Below are 20621 nucleotides of genomic sequence, written 5' to 3'. Positions count from 1 at the left end.
CTAGTAATAATCAAGAAAGCAAAATCATTTCACCATGGATATTTATTCATAATACTACTAATAACACACCATACGTTCCACCCTAGCGGTAGATCTCATCTCTCACTTTCAATTCGTGCAAAACTTCACACGTCACATATAAATCTGAGCAGGACAGGACGTCACTTCACACATAAATCCGTGCAAGACTTCACTCGTCCTTTTTACCCCACAAAGGTATGCTTAAATAAGTTTAAGAATGACATTGATGTAAAATGCTCCTTTTGTGGCTTACATCCTGAAACTATTTCACATTTATTTTGGTCTTGTGAATGCACTTATAAGCTTTGGAAAGACATTAATTCATTTGTAGTTGACAATATTCTTCCTGAGTTCTCCCTGTACTACAAAAATGTAATTTTTGGTTGTTTTAGTGACTGTGGGAAGGACATTGGTGCTCTCTTTCTAGTAAACCTAATCTTATTTGTTGCCAAATTCCATATCCATAAATGTAAATTCAGTAATAAAAAAACACTTTTTTCGGTGCTAAAAACTGAAATGGAACATTATATTTCTACCATCTCTTCCATGCAAAACAAAAAAGCTGTTAAAACTGTAGTTAATTGTACTGTGTTTATTTGAGTAATAATCTTGTGTTTTAGTGTCTGTATTTTTTTATTTATTTGTATTTATTTTATTTTTTTATTTATTTTTATTTTTTGGGGTATTTCTTTAACTTTTGCTACTTTGATTGTATTGTTGATTATCTTCAATAAAAATAAAATAAAAAATAAAATAAACTTCACTCGTCTTCAACGCGTCACTAATCCACGTTGGCAGATTCATTCACAATTGTTCATAAAAAAGAAAAAGAGAAATAAAGTAACCAACTCATTCAGTTCGTTGTAAATCACCAACAGCACAAAATATCATTTTAATAGGCAACGACAATTTATGAAAACAAACAAAGCACACTGAATCTGCAAAAGTGAAATGCGAGGGGTGTATGCGTGTGTAATGATGTGTGTAGGGCTGCCGGCATCGAGGTACTGACCACAATTGCAGGCAAGAAACCGTTTTTTTAGGGAGATCGAGTGTCCTCTTCAACACTGGATAGGCGGATGAAACAGCTTGGCTTGTCTTTAAAACTGTTCCAAAATAGTTTTCCTGGGAATGCACCGACTTTCGCGACGCACCAGACTTCAACCATAGGAAACAACAGATCTGCAAGCAGCAGTTTCTCCCCAATAATCCATCATGATTCCCCTACAAACTTCTCAGTGCACAAACGTGTGACGCGCTCTTTCCAGGTATAACACACTTCCTTATATTCAATTCCCGTCCGTGATTAACGCTGATTTGATTGACATACTCCTCCCATTTTGCGTAACGTGACAGTGAAAGTAAACAATCAATTATGTGACTCGCGGCACAGATTTTCTTCATTGTCACACCTTTCTTAATGCTAGATAATAAAAACGTTCATGTTCGTACATTAAATAATATTAACTGGTACAACTTTTGATCTTAAAAATGTATCAGTAAATGTTTGGATAAACATGAACTAAGATTAATAAATGCTGTAGAAGTATTGATCATTGTTAGATCATGTTAACTAATGAAATCTAACTGTAAATTGTTCCACACTAGTTATGCAAGGAATGATGATTAGTAATGAGTAAAATGAGACTATATTAAAAATCTCTTTTATTTGAGCCTCTTTGTCCAGTTTCCATGTATTCTGCATCATTATTCATTATGAAATGATGTGTAACACTGATCTCTGAGTGAGTCTGCTCTCGATCATGAGACGTGTGATGTACTGTGGAATGTACAGATCTAATGCACAGCCACATCTGATGGCCTTCAGGAGCTTCTGTGCATATTTGCCCTCTGGATAAACGTGTGACTCTCACAGGGACAGTCGGGGCAGCGCTTCCAGTCTTCCTGTGGAGAAAGAAAAGGTGCAGCACTTCCAGGGTTCTGTGAGGAAAGCTGCTTATCCTCCTCTGTGTGGCGAGTGTTGCTGAGAGTGTCTGAGTCTGAGGATTGAGAAAGGCTTTGGTCAGTGACCCGGTCAGTCACGAGAACGACCCGCAGAGCCCCGGAGGAATTCAGAGAGCAAACACACACACACACACACACACACACACACTCTCTCACTCTCTCTCTCTCTCTCTCTCTCTCTCTCTCTCTCTCTCTCTCTCTCTCTAATTATGTTTTTCTATATGTTAAAACATTTTTTAAAGGGATACTCCACCCAAAAATTAAAATTCATCATTTACTCACCCTCAAGTTGTTGCAAACCTGTATGAGTTGAGCTGAACACAAAGGAAGATATTTTGAAGAACGATTGGAACTTTGGCAACATTGACTTCCATAGTATTTTTTTTTTTTTTTCTACTATGGAAGTCAATGGTGCCAAACAACTGTTGGTTCCAATCGTTCTTCAAAATATCTTCCTTTGTGTTCAGCAGAAGAAAGAATTAAAGAAACAGGTTTGCAACAACTTGAGGGTGAGTAAATGATGACAGAATTTTCATTTTTGAGTATCCCTTTAATGGTGGAATAAATTGCTTTAAAAAGTTTCTCTGAAATCTGAAACTGGATCATGAGTTACACAGAAAACCCTTTCTCAGCTCCTAACCACAGGAACACACTGTGATATGATCATAAACATCTGAAGGACAGCAACATAAACTGCGGTTATTTGCTCTTGAAGAGTTGATCCATTGAGGAACAGGCTTTTCCCTCAGGGTTTTTCGTGGCATTAGTGTCAGGTGACGGCCACGGGACGGCCGAGTAATCCCACCATACAGCGTATAAATCCAGTGATGGGAGAATGAGCATGTCATGTGTGTGAGGACGGCATTATACGCGTGTTATCCTTAAACACACACTGATTCTGTGTGCTTGTGCTCAGGGATACGCTGTGGGATCTGAAGCTGAAGATATCGCAGAGATGAGGAGATTGCTTGTGTTGGCTCTGTTCTGTCTGGGATGGATAAACCTGACGGAGGCTCAGTTTCCCCGGGTCTGCTGTACCGTTGAGGGAATCGTGTCTAAAGAGTGTTGTCCCGCGCTGGGATCCGAGCCGGAGAACCGATGTGGAGTTCTGTCGGGTCGGGGAAACTGCAGTGACGTTCGCATCGACTCCAGACCGTGGGGAGGACCGTACCGACTGAGGAACGTGGACGACCGGGAGAAGTGGCCAACCAAGTTCTTCAACCGGACCTGCCGATGCTTTGGTTTGTGTGAAACTAAATCATTTTAATTGTCTGTCAAATTGTAGGACTTGTTAATGACTGTTTACATACTTCTGCATGACATACCTGGATATCAACCTTAAATATATATTATGATATGGATCAGAAGTCATTTTTTTAGGGATTATATATTATATATATACACTACCAGTCAAAAGTTTTGGATCGGTATGATTTTTTTTACGTTCTTAAAAGAAGTCTCTTCTGCTCACCAAGGCTGCATTTACTTGATTTAAAATAGAACAACAAATAAAACCCAGTAATATTGTGAAATATTTTTACAATTTAAAACAATTTAACAGTGTGAATATACAGTAAAGTGTAATTTATTCCTGTGATCAAAGCTGAATGTTCAGCATCATTACTCCAGTCTTCAGTGTCACATGATCCTTCAGAAATCACTCTGATATGAGGATCTGATGCTCAAGACACATTTATGATTCTTGTGAACAATTTTTTTTTTCAGGATTCTTTAATGAATAGAAAGTCCAAAAGAACAGTATTTATTTGAAATAGAATCTTTTGGACAATACAAATCTTACTGATCCAAAACCTTTAAATGGTAATGTATGTATATATATATATTAGGGCTGTCAAATGATTAATCGTGATTAATCACGTCCAAAATAAAAGTTTTTTTTACATAATATATGTGGGTGCACTGTGTATAATTATTTTATATATATAAATACACACACATGCTTGTATATATTTAAGAAATATTTTCATGTATATACTGTATATAGATTTATATATAATTTATATTATATATAAATATAAATATTCTATATATAAATAATATTTTTTTCTTAAATATACATGCATGTGTGTGTATTTATATATATATACAAAATAATTATACACAGTGCACCCACATATATTATGTAAAAAAAACTTTTATTTTGGATGTGATTAATCGTGATTAATCATTTGACAGCCCTAATATATATACAAACCTATACTATAAACTTATATATATATCTAAATAAACTTGATCAGGGAACTTCGCTGGCTATAACTGTGGCGAGTGTAAGTTCGGCTGGACCGGGTCGGACTGTGAACAGCGTAAAGCTCCGGTTGTGAGGAAGGACATTCTCTCTCTGAGCGCCGACGAGCTCCAGGAGTTCCTCAGTGTTCTGGACCGGGCCAAAAGCACCGTTCACCCGGAGTACGTGATCGCCACTCAGCACTGGCTGGGTCTGCTGGGACCCAACGGCACCGAGCCCCAGTTCACCAACATCTCCATATACGACCTGTTCGTCTGGCAGCACTACTACTCCGTGAGGGACACACTGCTAGGTGAGGAACTAACTAACCCTAACTCGAACCCAAACCTGAACCCGAACCCCACGCTGCTAGGTGAGGAACTAACTAACCCTAACCCAAACCCAAACCCGAACCCCACGCTGCTAGGTGAGGAACTAACTAACCCTAACCCAAACCCAAACCTGAACCCGAACCCCACGCTGCTAGGTGAGGAACTAACTAACCCTAACCCAAACCCAAACCCGAACCCCACGCTGCTAGGTGAGGAAATAACTAACCCTAACTCGAACCCAAACCCGAACCCGAACCCCACGCTGCTGAGGAACTAACTAACCCGAACCCTAACCGCTGGATTAAACCATCAACATTCCTCAAAGAAGAGTCAGAAACATAAAAAACAGAAAGGTGGTTTCATTTCAAACCTTTTCATTTTTCTCCATCATTCATAGCCAATGTTTTATAGTCACTGCTATAATTTCAGTGACGTAGAAAAAATAAAAGGAATTGTTTATTTGATTACATTTTGAAAGATTAATTAAATTATTCATTTTTTACGCCTTCATTTGGTTACAGAATTTCTGAAAAATTTAACATTTTAAAGGACCCAGTTATTGTAAAAAATAAAAATTAATTGTTTAAGTTTTATGAAATCAGTTGATTAACTATTAACCAATTGATTGAGCATTAAAATGGCCAGGGGTAAGGGTTAGTTTAAAAAAAGGAAAATTGAGTTACTAAAAAATTTAACTGGAGGGGGAAAAAACTGAATTTGGAGAAATACATTTATTTGATTGGGCCCTACTAATGTACGTCTGCACGTGGTGTATGATGTGGTTATGTGATTATGATATTGACCTGTTTCTGCTGGCAGGTCCAGGACGTCCTTTCAAAGCCATCGACTTTTCCCACAAGGGTCCGGCGTTTATCACCTGGCACCGATTCCATCTGCTCAGCCTGGAGAGAGAACTACAGGTCAGAACTACACTAACACTAATTACAGGTCAGAACTACAGTAATCCAAACTACAGGTCAGAACTACACTAACACTAACTACAGGCCAGAACTACACCAACACTAACTACAGGTCAGAACTACACTAACTACAGGCCAGAACTACACTAACACTAACTACAGGTCAGAACTACACTAACCCTAACTACAGGTCAGATCTACACTGACACTAGCTACAGGTCAGATCTACACCAACACTAGCTACAGGTCAGATCTACACCAACACTAGCTACAGGTCAGATCTACACCAACACTAACTACAGGTCAGATCTACACCAACACTAGCTACAGGTCAGATCTACACTAACACTAACTACAGGTCAGATCTACACTAACACTAACTACAGGTCAGATCTACACCAACACTAGCTACAGGTCAGATCTACACCAACACTAACTACAGGTCAGATCTACACCAACACTAGCTACAGGTCAGATCTACACTAACACTAACTACAGGTCAGATCTACACTAACACTAACTACAGGTCAGATCTACACTAACACTAACTACAGGTCAGATCTACACTAACACTAACTACAGGTCAGATCTACACTAACACTAACTACAGGTCAGATCTACACTAACACTAGCTACAGGTCAGATCTACACCAACACTAGCTACAGGTCAGATCTACACCAACACTAGCTACAGGTCAGATCTACACTAACACTAACTACAGGTCAGATCTACACCAACACTAGCTACAGGTCAGATCTACACCAACACTAGCTACAGGTCAGATCTACACCAACACTAGCTACAGGTCAGATCTACACCAACACTAGCTACAGGTCAGATCTACACCAACACTAACTTCAGGTCAGAACTACACTAACACTAACTACAGTTCAGATCTACACCAACACTAACTACAGGTCAGATCTACACTAACCCTAACTACAGGTCAGATCTACACTAACCCTAACTACAGGTCAGATCTACACTAACACTAACTACAGGTCAGATCTACACTAACACTAACTACAGGTTAGATCTACACCAACACTAGCTACAGGTCAGATCTACACCAACACTAGCTACAGGTCAGATCTACACCAACACTAGCTACAGGTCAGAACTACACTAACACTAACTACAGTTCAGATCTACACCAACACTAGCTACAGGTCAGATCTACACCAACACTAACTACAGGTCAGATCTACACCAACACTAGCTACAGGTCAGAACTACACTAACACTAACTACAGTTCAGATCTACACTAACACTAACTACAGGTCAGATCTACACTAACACTAACTACAGTTCAGATCTACACTAACACTAGCTACAGGTCAGATCTACACCAACACTAACTACAGGTCAGATCTACACCAACACTAGCTACAGGTCAGATCTACACCAACACTAACTACAGGTCAGATCTACACCAACACTAGCTACAGGTCAGAACTACACTAACACTAACTACAGTTCAGATCTACACCAACACTAACTACAGTTCAGATCTACACCAACACTAACTACAGGTCAGATCTACACTAACCCTAACTACAGGTCAGAACTACACCAATACTAACTACAGGTCAGATCTACACTAACCCTAACTACAGGTCAGAACTACACCAACACTAACTACAGGTCAGATCTACACTAACCCTAACTACAGGTCAGATCTACACTAACACTAGCTACAGGTCAGAACTACACCAACACTTACTACAGGTTAGATCTACACTAACACTAACTACAGGTCAGATCTACACTAACACTAACTACAGGTCAGATCTACACTAACACTAGCTACAGGTCAGAACTACACTAACACTAACTACAGGTCAGAACTACACTAACACTTGCTACAGGTCAGAAAATACATTAACACTAACCATACAGGTCATAACTCCACTAACCCTAACTACAGGTCAGATCTACACTAACACTAACTACAGGTCAGATCTACACTAACACTAACTACAGGTCAGAACTACACTAACCCTAACTACAGGTCAGATCTACACTAACTACAGGTCAGATCTACACTAACTACAGGTCAGATCTACACTAACTACAGGTCAGATCTACACTAACTACAGGTCAGATCTACACTAACTACAGGTCAGAACTACACTGACACTTACTACAGGTCAGAAAATACATTAACACTAACCATACAGGTCATAACTCCACTAACCCTAACTACAGGTCAGATCTACACTAACACTAGCTACAGGTCAGATCTACACTAACACTAACTACAGGTCAGAACTACACTAACCCTAACTACAGGTCAGATCTACACTAACTACAGGTCAGATCTACACTAACTACAGGTCAGATCTACACTAACTACAGGTCAGATCTACACTAACTACAGGTCAGATCTACACTAACTACAGGTCAGATCTACAGTAACTACAGGTCAGAACTACACTAACTACAGGTCAGATCTACACTAACTACAGGTCAGAACTACACTAACTACAGGTCAGATCTACACTAACTACAGGTCAGAACTACACTAACTACAGGTCAGATCTACACTAACTACAGGTCAGATCTACACTAACACTAACTACAGGTCAGATCTACACCAACACTAGCTACAGGTCAGATCTACACCAACACTAACTACAGGTCAGATCTACACCAACACTAGCTACAGGTCAGAACTACACTAACACTAACTACAGTTCAGATCTACACCAACACTAACTACAGTTCAGATCTACACCAACACTAACTACAGGTCAGATCTACACTAACCCTAACTACAGGTCAGAACTACACCAATACTAACTACAGGTCAGATCTACACTAACCCTAACTACAGGTCAGAACTACACCAACACTAACTACAGGTCAGATCTACACTAACCCTAACTACAGGTCAGATCTACACTAACACTAGCTACAGGTCAGAACTACACCAACACTGACTACAGGTTAGATCTACACTAACACTAACTACAGGTCAGATCTACACTAACACTAACTACAGGTCAGATCTACACTAACACTAGCTACAGGTCAGAACTACACTAACACTAACTACAGGTCAGAACTACACTAACACTTGCTACAGGTCAGAAAATACATTAACACTAACCATACAGGTCATAACTCCACTAACCCTAACTACAGGTCAGATCTACACTAACACTAACTACAGGTCAGATCTACACTAACACTAGCTACAGGTCAGATCTACACTAACACTAACTACAGGTCAGAACTACACTAACCCTAACTACAGGTCAGATCTACACTAACTACAGGTCAGATCTACACTAACTACAGGTCAGATCTACACTAACTACAGGTCAGATCTACACTAACTACAGGTCAGATCTACACTAACTACAGGTCAGAACTACACTGACACTTACTACAGGTCAGAAAATACATTAACACTAACCATACAGGTCATAACTCCACTAACCCTAACTACAGGTCAGATCTACACTAACACTAGCTACAGGTCAGATCTACACTAACACTAACTACAGGTCAGAACTACACTAACCCTAACTACAGGTCAGATCTACACTAACTACAGGTCAGATCTACACTAACTACAGGTCAGATCTACACTAACTACAGGTCAGATCTACACTAACTACAGGTCAGATCTACACTAACTACAGGTCAGATCTACAGTAACTACAGGTCAGAACTACACTAACTACAGGTCAGATCTACACTAACTACAGGTCAGAACTACACTAACTACAGGTCAGATCTACACTAACTACAGGTCAGATCTACACTAACTACAGGTCAGAACTACACTAACTACAGGTCAGATCTACACTAACACTAACTACAGGTCAGATCTACACTAACACTAACTACAGGTCAGAACTACACTGACACTTACTACAGGTCAGAAAATACATTAACACTAACCATACAGGTCATAACTCCAGTAATCCTAACTGCAGATCAGAACTACACTAAACTACTGGAATTATCGGTTGGACAGAAAAAGTAAATAATCATTTCATTTGTAAATCGCTAATCATCATAATATTTGAGCACAAGTGTAGATTGTTTTTTTTTTACTTTAACTAATTTCAATAATTTAACCAATAATAAAAAAGAAAAATTTGTGGTCCGTTGCTTTCAACGTTTTACAAGAAAATACTCTTTTATTCTTCCTACTTCAAAATTCCATGTTGAATTCAATGCGTTTTATGCCGCAACTGTGTAACTAATTGAGAAATTTACTAGCAATTTCTGTGTGTAAATTGTTTCCACACCCAGTTTTTTTTTCTTTCTCGAGTATACTTAAAAATGTAGGCAGCAACAGGACTGAATTTTTAAAGTCAAACAAGGTGCATTTTTTAAACACTATTGTGCCTTGGCGAGTATGTTAAAATTTTTATTCTGAGAAATATAAGCTAGAATCTAGATTCCTCTTGGGTGAATTCAGCAGTAAGACAAAAGGAACTGGTGTTTCTTCCCCTCTCAGAAGCTCACGGGGAACGAGAACTTCGCTGTGCCGTACTGGAGGTTTGCGACGGGTCGTCAGGAGTGTGACGTGTGCACAGACGCTCTGCTGGGAGGACCACACCCCGGGGACCCGTCCCGGATCAGCCCCGGATCACGCTTCTCACGCTGGCCCGTGGTGTGCGACAGGTGCGTTTCAGAGGAAAGCCAGTCAAACCACTCAACTCTGCTGAGACATGATCAGAGGTTTCATCTGTGACACAGTCTTTTCGAGGCTCTTAAAAGTGTAAAAACGGACTTACAATCTGGGGTAAAAGATCATATTGGATTATTAAGAAAATAAATGGTTTCACTTTATTTCGATAGTCCACTTTAGCCATTCAACTAACTATAAGTAACTTTGCAACTACATTTCAACTAACTCTCATTAGAGTATTAGTAGACTGTCAGTAGACTGTTAGGTTAGGGTTCGGTTAGTAGAACAAGTTGACTTGTAGTTGCCAAGTTACTTATAGTCAGTAGAATATCTTTTGGTGGACCATCAAAATAAAGTGTTATCAGATATTAAGCAGACAGTCTACTAATACTCTATTTACAGTTAGTTGATATGTAGTTGCAAAGTTACTTATAGTTAGTAAAATATCTAAAGTGGACTATCGAAATAAAGTGTTACCAAATAAATTAACAGGAACCACTAGAACATCCTCAATTGCAAACACGTCTGTTTTTATTTTAATTGTAGGTTTAGTCATTTGATGTACTTTTCCCTACTTTTATTACTTTATTTTTAAATATTTCTGTTTAGCTTTATTTATTTTTCAGTTTTAGTCATTTTAGTCATTTTAACTTAATTGCTGATGCAACAAGTCTCATTTTTTTCATCTAATATTTATATATTATTTCATATAGTTCAATAATGTTCTGAAACAGTGTTTTAGTACACAATGACACTGAAACACCAGAAGATTAATTTATCCAATCAACAATGATTAATGACTCAAAATATATGCTTTAACCTTTCAGTTATACACACAATGGCATTCAGACAATTATGCATACAATAAAGAAACGCACAAAAAGTTGGGGACACTTAATATTCATCAATAATACTGATCTCCTGCATTGACAGCATTATATGAGAACTGAACTGAGCTGGACGAGGACATCACGGTTTTCTCCAGAGCGGCTATATATATAAATTAACTAAATTAATAACTTTTTTACAGCAAAAATGATCCATCACTGAACTTACTTAAGCTGGACTGTGATGCTATTTTCTTAAAAAAAACTTTGTTGCATTATTTTGTTGAAACTATCTTTTACTATTGTAAAAAGTGCTATATAAATAAAGGTGACTTGACTTGACAAAATGCTCATCCAAAAACAATTCCAGTAGGAGTCGTCTGTCATGATTAGATAAAACCACTTTTAAAGACAGAAAAGGCTTTCTTTTCCTACAACATGACTGACTCCCTGGGTAAGCCTAACCCTAACACGACCTCATGAAAATGAAAATGCGTACAAAATTTTTATTTATCGTGCAATTTATACGTAAAAAATTGTTTTTACTTGCATATGATACGCACTGTAAACCCCTTGGGTAGGATCAGTAGTGTGGAGTATGTGCATATTACACGCCATAAAGTGCGTATCATATGCATGTAAAAAATATTTTTTTGCGTATAAATTGCACGATAAATACAATTCGTGCTATAGATACGCACTTTCATGAGATCGGGGTGGAAGTTACTTCTCAGTTGAATGAGACACTGCCATGCGTTCCTGCTCCAGAATCCCGTACTGACGTTCTTCATCTTCTTCTTCCTCCAGTCTGGATGAGTATAACCGTCTGGTGACCCTGTGCAACGGCACTAGCGAGGGGACACTACGCAGGGGACTCACACAGGGCACAAATGTGACTCTCCCAACCATGAGTGACGTCAGAAGCTGCCTGAACCTGCGAGAGTTCGACAGCCCACCGTACTTCACCAACTCCAGCTTCAGCTTCAGGTGATCTCGCAAACACACACAAAACAACTACATATATTCTGTCTCTCAAATAATAACGGTAACTCCACTGAAATTATTTGAAACTAAAGTAAGGTTTAACAAGCACAAAAGGGTAGTGTGGGAGAAACTAAGCTTTTTAAAGCTTTGAATCAATTGAACCGATTGCTTCACAAAATGATTCTGTTTCGAAGCGTTCAAAACGCCACTCGCTGGTGACCCCTGCTGGTCAGAACAGTGGAAATGCAACAACAACTCAGCCCAAACATGCTTAAAACAACCTTTTACAAACCCATAGCAAATGCTTTCTACAAACCCTAATGTTCTCTCTCTGCAGGAACGCTCTGGAGGGATTCGACCGGCCTGATGGTGAACTGGACTCTTCAGTCTCGAACCTTCATAACCTCGTGCATCAGTTCCTCAGCGGGACCAGCGCTCAGTCCCACTCCGCTGCCAACGACCCCATATTCCTGGTAATATCACTATCACATTCAATAATCACAGCGACCCCATATTCCTGGTAATATCACAATCACATTCAATAATCACAGCGACCCCATATTCCTGGTATTATCACAATCACACTCAATAATCACAGCGACCCCATATTCCTGGTAATATCACAATCACATTCAATAATCACAGCGACCCCATATTCCTGGTAATATCACAATCACATTCAATAATCACAGCGACCCCATATTCCTGGTATTATCACAATCACACTCAATAATCACAGCGACCCCATATTCCTGGTAATATCACAATCACATTCAATAATCACAGCGACCCCATATTCCTGGTAATATCACTATCACATTCAATAATCACAGCGACCCCATATTCCTGGTATTATCACAATCACACTCAATAATCACAGCGACCCCATATTCCTGGTAATATCACAATCACATTCAATAATCACAGCGACCCCATATTCCTGGTATTATCACAATCACACTCAATAATCACAGCGACCCCATATTCCTGGTAATATCACAATCACATTCAATAATCACAGCGACCCCATATTCCTGGTAATATCACAATCACATTCAATAATCACAGCGACCCCATATTCCTGGTAATATCACTATCACATTCAATAATCACAGCGACCCCATATTCCTGGTAATATCACTATCACATTCAATAATCACAGCGACCCCATATTCCTGGTATTATCACAATCACACTCAATAATCACAGCGACCCCATATTCCTGGTAATATCACAATCACACTCAATAATCACAGCGACCCCATATTCCTGGTAATATCACAATCACATTCAATAATCACAGCGACCCCATATTCCTGGTAATATCACTATCACATTCAATAATCACAGCGACCCCATATTCCTGGTAATATCACAATCACATTCAATAATCACAGCGACCCCATATTCCTGGTATTATCACAATCACACTCAATAATCACAGCGACCCCATATTCCTGGTAATATCACAATCACATTCAATAATCACAGCGACCCCATATTCCTGGTAATATCACAATCACACTCAATAATCACAGCGACCCCATATTCCTGGTAATATCACAATCACACTCAATAATCACAGCGACCCCATATTCCTGGTATTATCACAATCACATTCAATTATCACAGCGACCCCATATTCCTGGTAATATCACAATCACATTCAATATTCACAGTGACCCCATATTCCTGGTAATATCACAATCACATTCAATATTCACAGTGACCCCATATTCCTGGTAATATCACAATCACATTCAATATTCACAGTGACCCCATATTCCTGGTAATATCACAATCACATTCAATAATCACAGCGACCCCATATTCCTGGTAATATCATATTCCTGGTAATATCACATTCACATTCAATATTCACAGTGACCCCATATTCCTGGTAATATCACAATCACATTCAATATTCACAGTGACCCCATATTCCTGGTAATATCACAATCACACTCAATAATCACAGCGACCCCATATTCCTGGTAATATCACAATCACATTCAATATTCACAGTGACCCCATATTCCTGGTAATATCACAATCACATTCAATAATCACAGCGACCCCATATTCCTGGTATTATCACAATCACATTCAATTATCACAGCGACCCCATATTCCTGGTAATATCACAATCACATTTAATATTCACAGTGACCCCATATTCCTGGTAATATCACAATCACATTCAATAATCACAGCGACCCCATATTCCTGGTAATATCATATTCCTGGTAATATCACAATCACATTCAATAATCACAGCGACCCCATATTCCTGGTAATATCATATTCATGGTAATCTCACAATCACATTAAATAATCACAGCGACCCCATATTCCTGGTAATATCACAATCACATTCAATATTCACAGCGACCCCATATTCCTGGTAATACAACAATCACATTCAATAATCACAGCGACCCCATATTCCTGGTAATATCACAATCACATTCAATAATCACAGCGACCCCATATTCCTGGTAATATCACAATCACATTCAATAATCAGAGCGACCCCATATTCCTGGTAATACAACAATCACATTCAATAATCACATCAACCCCATATTCCTGGTAATATCACAATCACATTCAATAATCACAGTGACCCCATATTCCTGGTAATATCACAATCACATTAAATAATCACAGCGACCCCATATTCCTGGTAATATCACAATCACATTCAATATTCACAGCGACCCCATATTCCTGGTAATACAACAATCACATTCAATAATCACATCAACCCCATATTCCTGGTAATATCACAATCACATTCAATAATCACAGTGACCCCATATTCCTGGTAATATCACAATCACATTAAATAATCACAGCGACCCCATATTCCTGGTAATATCACAATCACATTCAATAATCACAGCGACCCCATATTCCTGGTAATATCACAATCACATTCAATAATCACAGCGACCCCATATTCCTGGTAATATCACAATCACATTAAATAATCACAGCGACCCCATATTCCTGGTAATATCACAATCACATTCAAGAATCATAGCGACCCCATATTCCTGGTAATATCACAATCACATTCAATAATCACAGCGACCCCATATTCCTGGTAATATCACAATCACATTCAATAATCATAGCGACCCCATATTCCTGGTAATATCACAATCACATTAAATAATCACAGCGACCCCATATTCCTGGTAATACAACAATCACATTCAATATTCAGAGCGACCCCATATTCCTGGTAATATCACAATCACATTCAATAATCACAGCGACCCCATATTCCTGGTAATATCACAATCACATTCAATAATCACAGCGACCCCATATTCCTGGTAATATCACAATCACATTAAATAATCACAGCGACCCCATATTCTTGGTAATACAACAATCACATTCAATTATCACAGCGACCCCATATTCCTGGTAATATCACAATCACATTCAATAATCACAGCGACCCCATATTCCTGGTAATATCACAATCACATTCAATATTCACAGCGACCCCATATTCCTGGTAATCTCACAATCACATTAAATAATCACAGCGACCCCATATTCCTGGTAATATCACAATCACATTCAATATTCACAGCGACCCCATATTCCTGGTAATATCACAATCACATTAAATAATCACAGCGACCCCACATTCCTGGTAATATCACAATCACATTCAATATTCACAGCGACCCCATATTCCTGGTAATACAACAATCACATTCAATAATCACAGCGACCCCATATTCCTGGTAATATCACAATCACATTCAATAATCACAGCGACCCCATATTCCTGGTAATATCACAATCACATTAAATAATCACAGCGACCCCATATTCCTGGTAATATCACAATCACATTCAATAATCATAGCGACCCCATATTCCTGGTAATATCACAATCACATTAAATAATCACAGCGACCCCATATTCCTGGTAATACAACAATCACATTCAATATTCACAGCGACCCCATATTCCTGGTAATATCACAATCACATTCAATAATCACAGCGACCCCATATTCCTGGTAATATCACAATAACATTCAATAATCACAGCGACCCCATATTCCTGGTAATATCACAATCACATTAAATAATCACAGCGACCCCATATTCCTGGTAATACAACAATCACATTCAATTATCACAGCGACCCCATATTCCTGGTAATATCACAATCACATTCAATAATCACAGCGACCCCATATTCCTGGTAATATCACAATCACATTAAATAATCACAGCGACCCCATATTCCTGGTAATATCACAATCACATTCAATAATCACAGCGACCCCATATTCCTGGTAATATCACAATCACATTCAATAATCACAGCGACCCCTTATTCCTGGTAATATCACAATCAAATTCAATAATCACAGCGACCCCATATTCCTGGTAATACAACAATCACATTCAATAATCACAGCGACCCCATATTCCTGGTAATATCACAATCACATTCAATAATCACAGCGACCCCATATTCCTGGTAATACAACAATCACATTCAATAATCACAACGACCCCATATTCCTGGTAATATTACAATCACATTCAAAAATCACAGCGACCCCATATTCCTGGTAATATCACAATCACATTCAATAATCACAGCGACCCCATATTCCTGGTAATATCACAATCACATTCAATAATCACAGCGACCCCATATTCCTGGTAATATCACAATCACATTCAATAATCACAGCGACCCCATATTCCTGGTAATATCACAATCACATTCAATATTCAGAGCGACCCCATATTCCTGGTAATATCACAATCACATTCAATAATCACAGCGACCCCATATTCCTGGTAATATCACAATCACATTCAATAATCACAGCGACCCCATATTCCTGGTAATATCACTATCACATTCAATAATCACAGCGACCCCATATTCCTGGTAATATCACTATCACATTCAATAATCACAGCGACCCCATATTCCTGGTAATACAACAATCACATTCAATATTCACATTCAGTCTATCTGAACTCTGATCCCGACCCAGACACACGTTCTCTTACGCAGAGGTGTAAAGAGTTCCTGAAAACCACACTTGAGTAAAAGTACAGATACCTTACAGTGAAAATTACTCCATTTTACAAATTACCAATTTCAATACGTTTTGAGAAAGTCTTAAGAGTATCTGATTGAACAGTACTTAAGTATTTTACTCAAACTGAACGTAGGCACCTAAGAGACATGCAAAGATGCAAGAAACAGTTGATTTGTGAGGAGAGCGATCACTTTTATTTTCTAAAATCTAAATAAAACTGAACACCTCAATATTGCAATAAATCAAGGTCGACACAAAACGTCTTAAACGTCTACAAACTCTCAAGTCTCAGTTGAGCTCAAGTGCACAAAAGTAAACCAATATCCTTCAAAAAAGTAGCTTCAATATAACGGATAAATAAAATAATGTCAAGTAAAATTAAATAGTCAAAGCTCACTTGCACTAGAAGTGCTGGTTTCGGCCTCATCTCATGTATGAAGCACCTGCGATTGAGGAACTAATGCACTCGCATTCGTGTAAAGTAGCCTTGTTGACCAGTTCGGGTGAGAAAAGGCAAAACACACACAGATATAGTTCCTTCAAAGCCCTTAGACGACGGAATCACTTCGTTATAGCAGTAATAAACTGGGTAACGCGTCCTTTTACAGTACAGTACTTACGTGTACTTACCTAGAAAGTACTGGCTAATATAAGGTAAGTACATGGGTTAGGGGTAGGTTCAGGTTTTAGTACCTAGTTATTACCCAGTAATTGTAATTACTATAATAAGAACATCGTATGTACATGGGTAACAGGACTGTAAAAGGAAGCGTGACCAAACTGCAGCAGAATAAGTTAGGTGTGTAACTACAAAATGTAATGAGTAATTGCATTACTCTTCACAAATGTATTAGAATAAAAAGTACATATACTTGTTCAAAAATGTAGTCAAGTAGAGAGTAAAAGTTGCTGGCTTGCATTTCCCCCTGGACTGAACACACTGCCACGGCCAGGTGCTGCACTCCTTCACCGACGCCATCTTCGAGGAGTGGATGCGGCGCTCCCGGGAGAACGGCAGCTTCCCGGATGAGATGGCCCCGATCGGACACAACCGGCACTACAACATGGTTCCCTTCTTCCCGCCCGTGACCAACGAGGAGATCTACGTGGCGGCTGAACAGCTGGGGTATTCCTACGCCATTGACCTCGAAGGTGATAAACGTGCCGTTTGCAGTCTTTCATCATATTCATCAGAAAATGTGATTCTGTCATTGTTTATGTCGGCTCAAACTCATATGCTGATATTTTGGAAGAACAGTTCCTACTGACCTCGACTGTCCAGCATGAGACCAATCACCGTAACGATGAGGACTTAATGAGCTCATAATGCATGTAAAAACCACAGCATACTGGTGTGGAGCGACAGCAGGGTGAATTAATAATGACAGGACTTTCATTTTCAACTATTCGTTTAAACAATTTGAGGGAACCTTTATTCTGAATCAACAAGATATGATGTGCACTACCGTAAAAAAATTTAACAATTAACATTTGTCAATAAGAGAGTCTCTTCTGCTCACCAAAGCTGCATTTATTTGATAAAAAAATACAGTAAAACAGTGAAATATTACTCCAGTGTAAATCAGCTGTTTTCTATGTGAATATATAGTAAAGTGTAATTTACTCCTGTGATCAAAGCTGAATTTTATTTCTGTGGAAATTGTGTTTTTACTGTATTCTTGATCAAATAATTTCAGCTTTTCTGAGCAGAAGAGACTCTTTAGAAACACTGAACAATCCTAATGATTCCAAAGGTTGACGGCTAGTGTGTGTGTGTGTGTGTGTGTGTGTGTGTGTGTGTGTGTGTGTCTACAGACACAGACAGTGGATCTGCAGTGATCGTGTTGGGTTGTTCACTGGGAGGAATCTTCCTCGGGCTTCTTCTTCTGCTTCTGTACGTCCAGCGAAGGAGAAAACGCCAGTTCCAGCCGCTCCTCAACGCAGAGTTCAGCAACACTAAATACACTGAGGAGGCTTAACACACACACACACACACACACACGTTCACTCACTGGGAACAGATCCGGTGAACAAGCCACTCAATGATTATGATTAAAACATTCAGTAAATCAGAGCCTCTGCTGGTCATTTGAGAGAGAAGATCGAGGATTATCAGCGGAATAGTTTGAGCTGTCCTGATATTAAAGAACTTGTTGATATACATGAAACTTCAAAAGCGTGTGGTTCGTATTTTTTTAAGAAATTAATACTTTTATTCATCAAGGACGCATTAAACTGATCAAACTGACAGTAAAGACATTTATAATGTTACAAAAGATTCTATTTCAAATAAATGCTGTTCTTTTGAACTTTCTATTCATCAAAGAATCCTGAGAAATAAAATGTATGACAGTTTCCACATAAATATGAGCTGTGTTCAACACTGATAATAATCATAAATGTGTCTTGAGCATCAGATCCTCATATTAGAGTGATTTCTGAAGGATCATGTGACACTGAAGACTGGAGTAATGATGCTGAAAATTCAGCTTTGATCACAGGAATAAATTACACTTTACTGTATATTCACATAGAGAACAGCTGATTTACACTGGAGTAATATTACACTGTTTTACTGTATTTATGATCAGATAAACGCAGCTTTGATGAGCAGAAGAGACTCAGAAACATTGAAAAATCTCACCGACCCCAAACTTTTGAACAACAGCATGAATCTTTGATTAATCAAAAAAGAAAATAGTGAAAAATCAGAAATTAAACTTTAAAGATGTGTTTTTAAATAAAAGTTTATGTGATTTTCATAACTCTACATTACAGATTGATTTTTGCTTTATTATGGTACAGGTCATATTTCTGTGCCACTGATTTTAAAGTAAGAGTTCATAGAAAAATGAAAATGCATCATAAACTCTTTACAGTAGTTCATCCGACTCGAGTCTGCAGTCATGTGATGTTTTATGTAAAGAACAGATTAAAACGAGCTGAGATCATGTGACACTCACAGAAGTTCAGTGTGTTCTTATACAGAAAACCCAATGAACTGCTGAACGCTGTCGAACAATCACACAGATTCAAGAACGGCACATGATCAATTTACATTTAGAAAAAAAATTAATTGAGAAAGTCCTTGCCCTGATTCCTGTCCGCGGAAGAGACGCAGAATCCAGAGGAATATTGAGGATAACTCTCAGAAACTCGACTGAAAGATGAACTGTCACATGAATCTGTGCTGATAGAGACATCGATCACAACACTAACACTCAAAGTAGTTTAGTTTGGCTTCTGGTTGCAAACAGCAACAGGCTATATTATTTAAAAAAACTATTTTTGATGAAGTTGATGAATTGGTGTGTAAACATCTTTCATGCAGTAATATGGGGAATGTGAACGGAATTGAATCGACATGTAAAGAAACAGATTTCACCGTGAAACTGATGCGTTGTAATGATATTTAAAACGACTAGAGAAAGCTACAGTTCTTATACGGCTTTTTGATTTTATGATTATTCTAACAGTTTGTTTGTTTGTTTGTTTTAACTGTGTCCTGATTTGTTCAACATCTCTAAGTATTTACTGGTTTAGTCAACATTGTTTCCTCCGTATTATATATAAAA

The 20621-nt window shown here is 38.4% G+C and overlaps 1 protein-coding gene across 1 annotated transcript; it reads left to right on the top strand.

Moving 5' to 3' along the window:
* Positions 1 to 2941: 2941 nt before the first annotated feature.
* dct (dopachrome tautomerase) lies at positions 2942 to 19052 on the top strand. Its single transcript, XM_056240894.1, has 8 exons — positions 2942 to 3227; positions 4245 to 4544; positions 5383 to 5483; positions 9963 to 10129; positions 11771 to 11950; positions 12285 to 12420; positions 18000 to 18198; positions 18862 to 19052. Exons 1-8 carry the CDS (start codon positions 2942 to 2944, stop codon positions 19023 to 19025), a joined length of 1533 nt encoding a protein of 510 aa, XP_056096869.1. The 3' UTR covers positions 19026 to 19052.
* The last annotated feature ends 1569 nt before the right edge of the window (positions 19053 to 20621 follow it).

This window comes from Rhinichthys klamathensis, unplaced genomic scaffold (genome assembly GCF_029890125.1).
Source record: "Rhinichthys klamathensis goyatoka isolate OS25496 unplaced genomic scaffold, OSU_Roscu_1.1 h1tg000618l_1, whole genome shotgun sequence".
NCBI classification, from domain to species: Eukaryota; Metazoa; Chordata; class Actinopteri; order Cypriniformes; family Leuciscidae; genus Rhinichthys; species Rhinichthys klamathensis.
The sequence above is the reverse complement of the archived record's forward strand: the minus strand, read 5'-3'. Positions and strand labels throughout refer to the sequence as shown.

Bases quoted from the DNA above. Each gene is read 5' to 3' on its own strand.
- dct (XM_056240894.1), top strand. From the start codon at position 2,942: ATGAGGAGATTGCTTGTGTTGGCTCTGTTCTGTCTGGGATGGATAAAC. The intron at 11,951-12,284 runs GTGATCTCGCAA...CTCTCTCTGCAG, and splicing joins AACTCCAGCTTCAGCTTCAG to GAACGCTCTGGAGGGATTCG. The intron at 18,199-18,861 runs GTGATAAACGTG...GTGTGTCTACAG, and splicing joins CTACGCCATTGACCTCGAAG to ACACAGACAGTGGATCTGCA.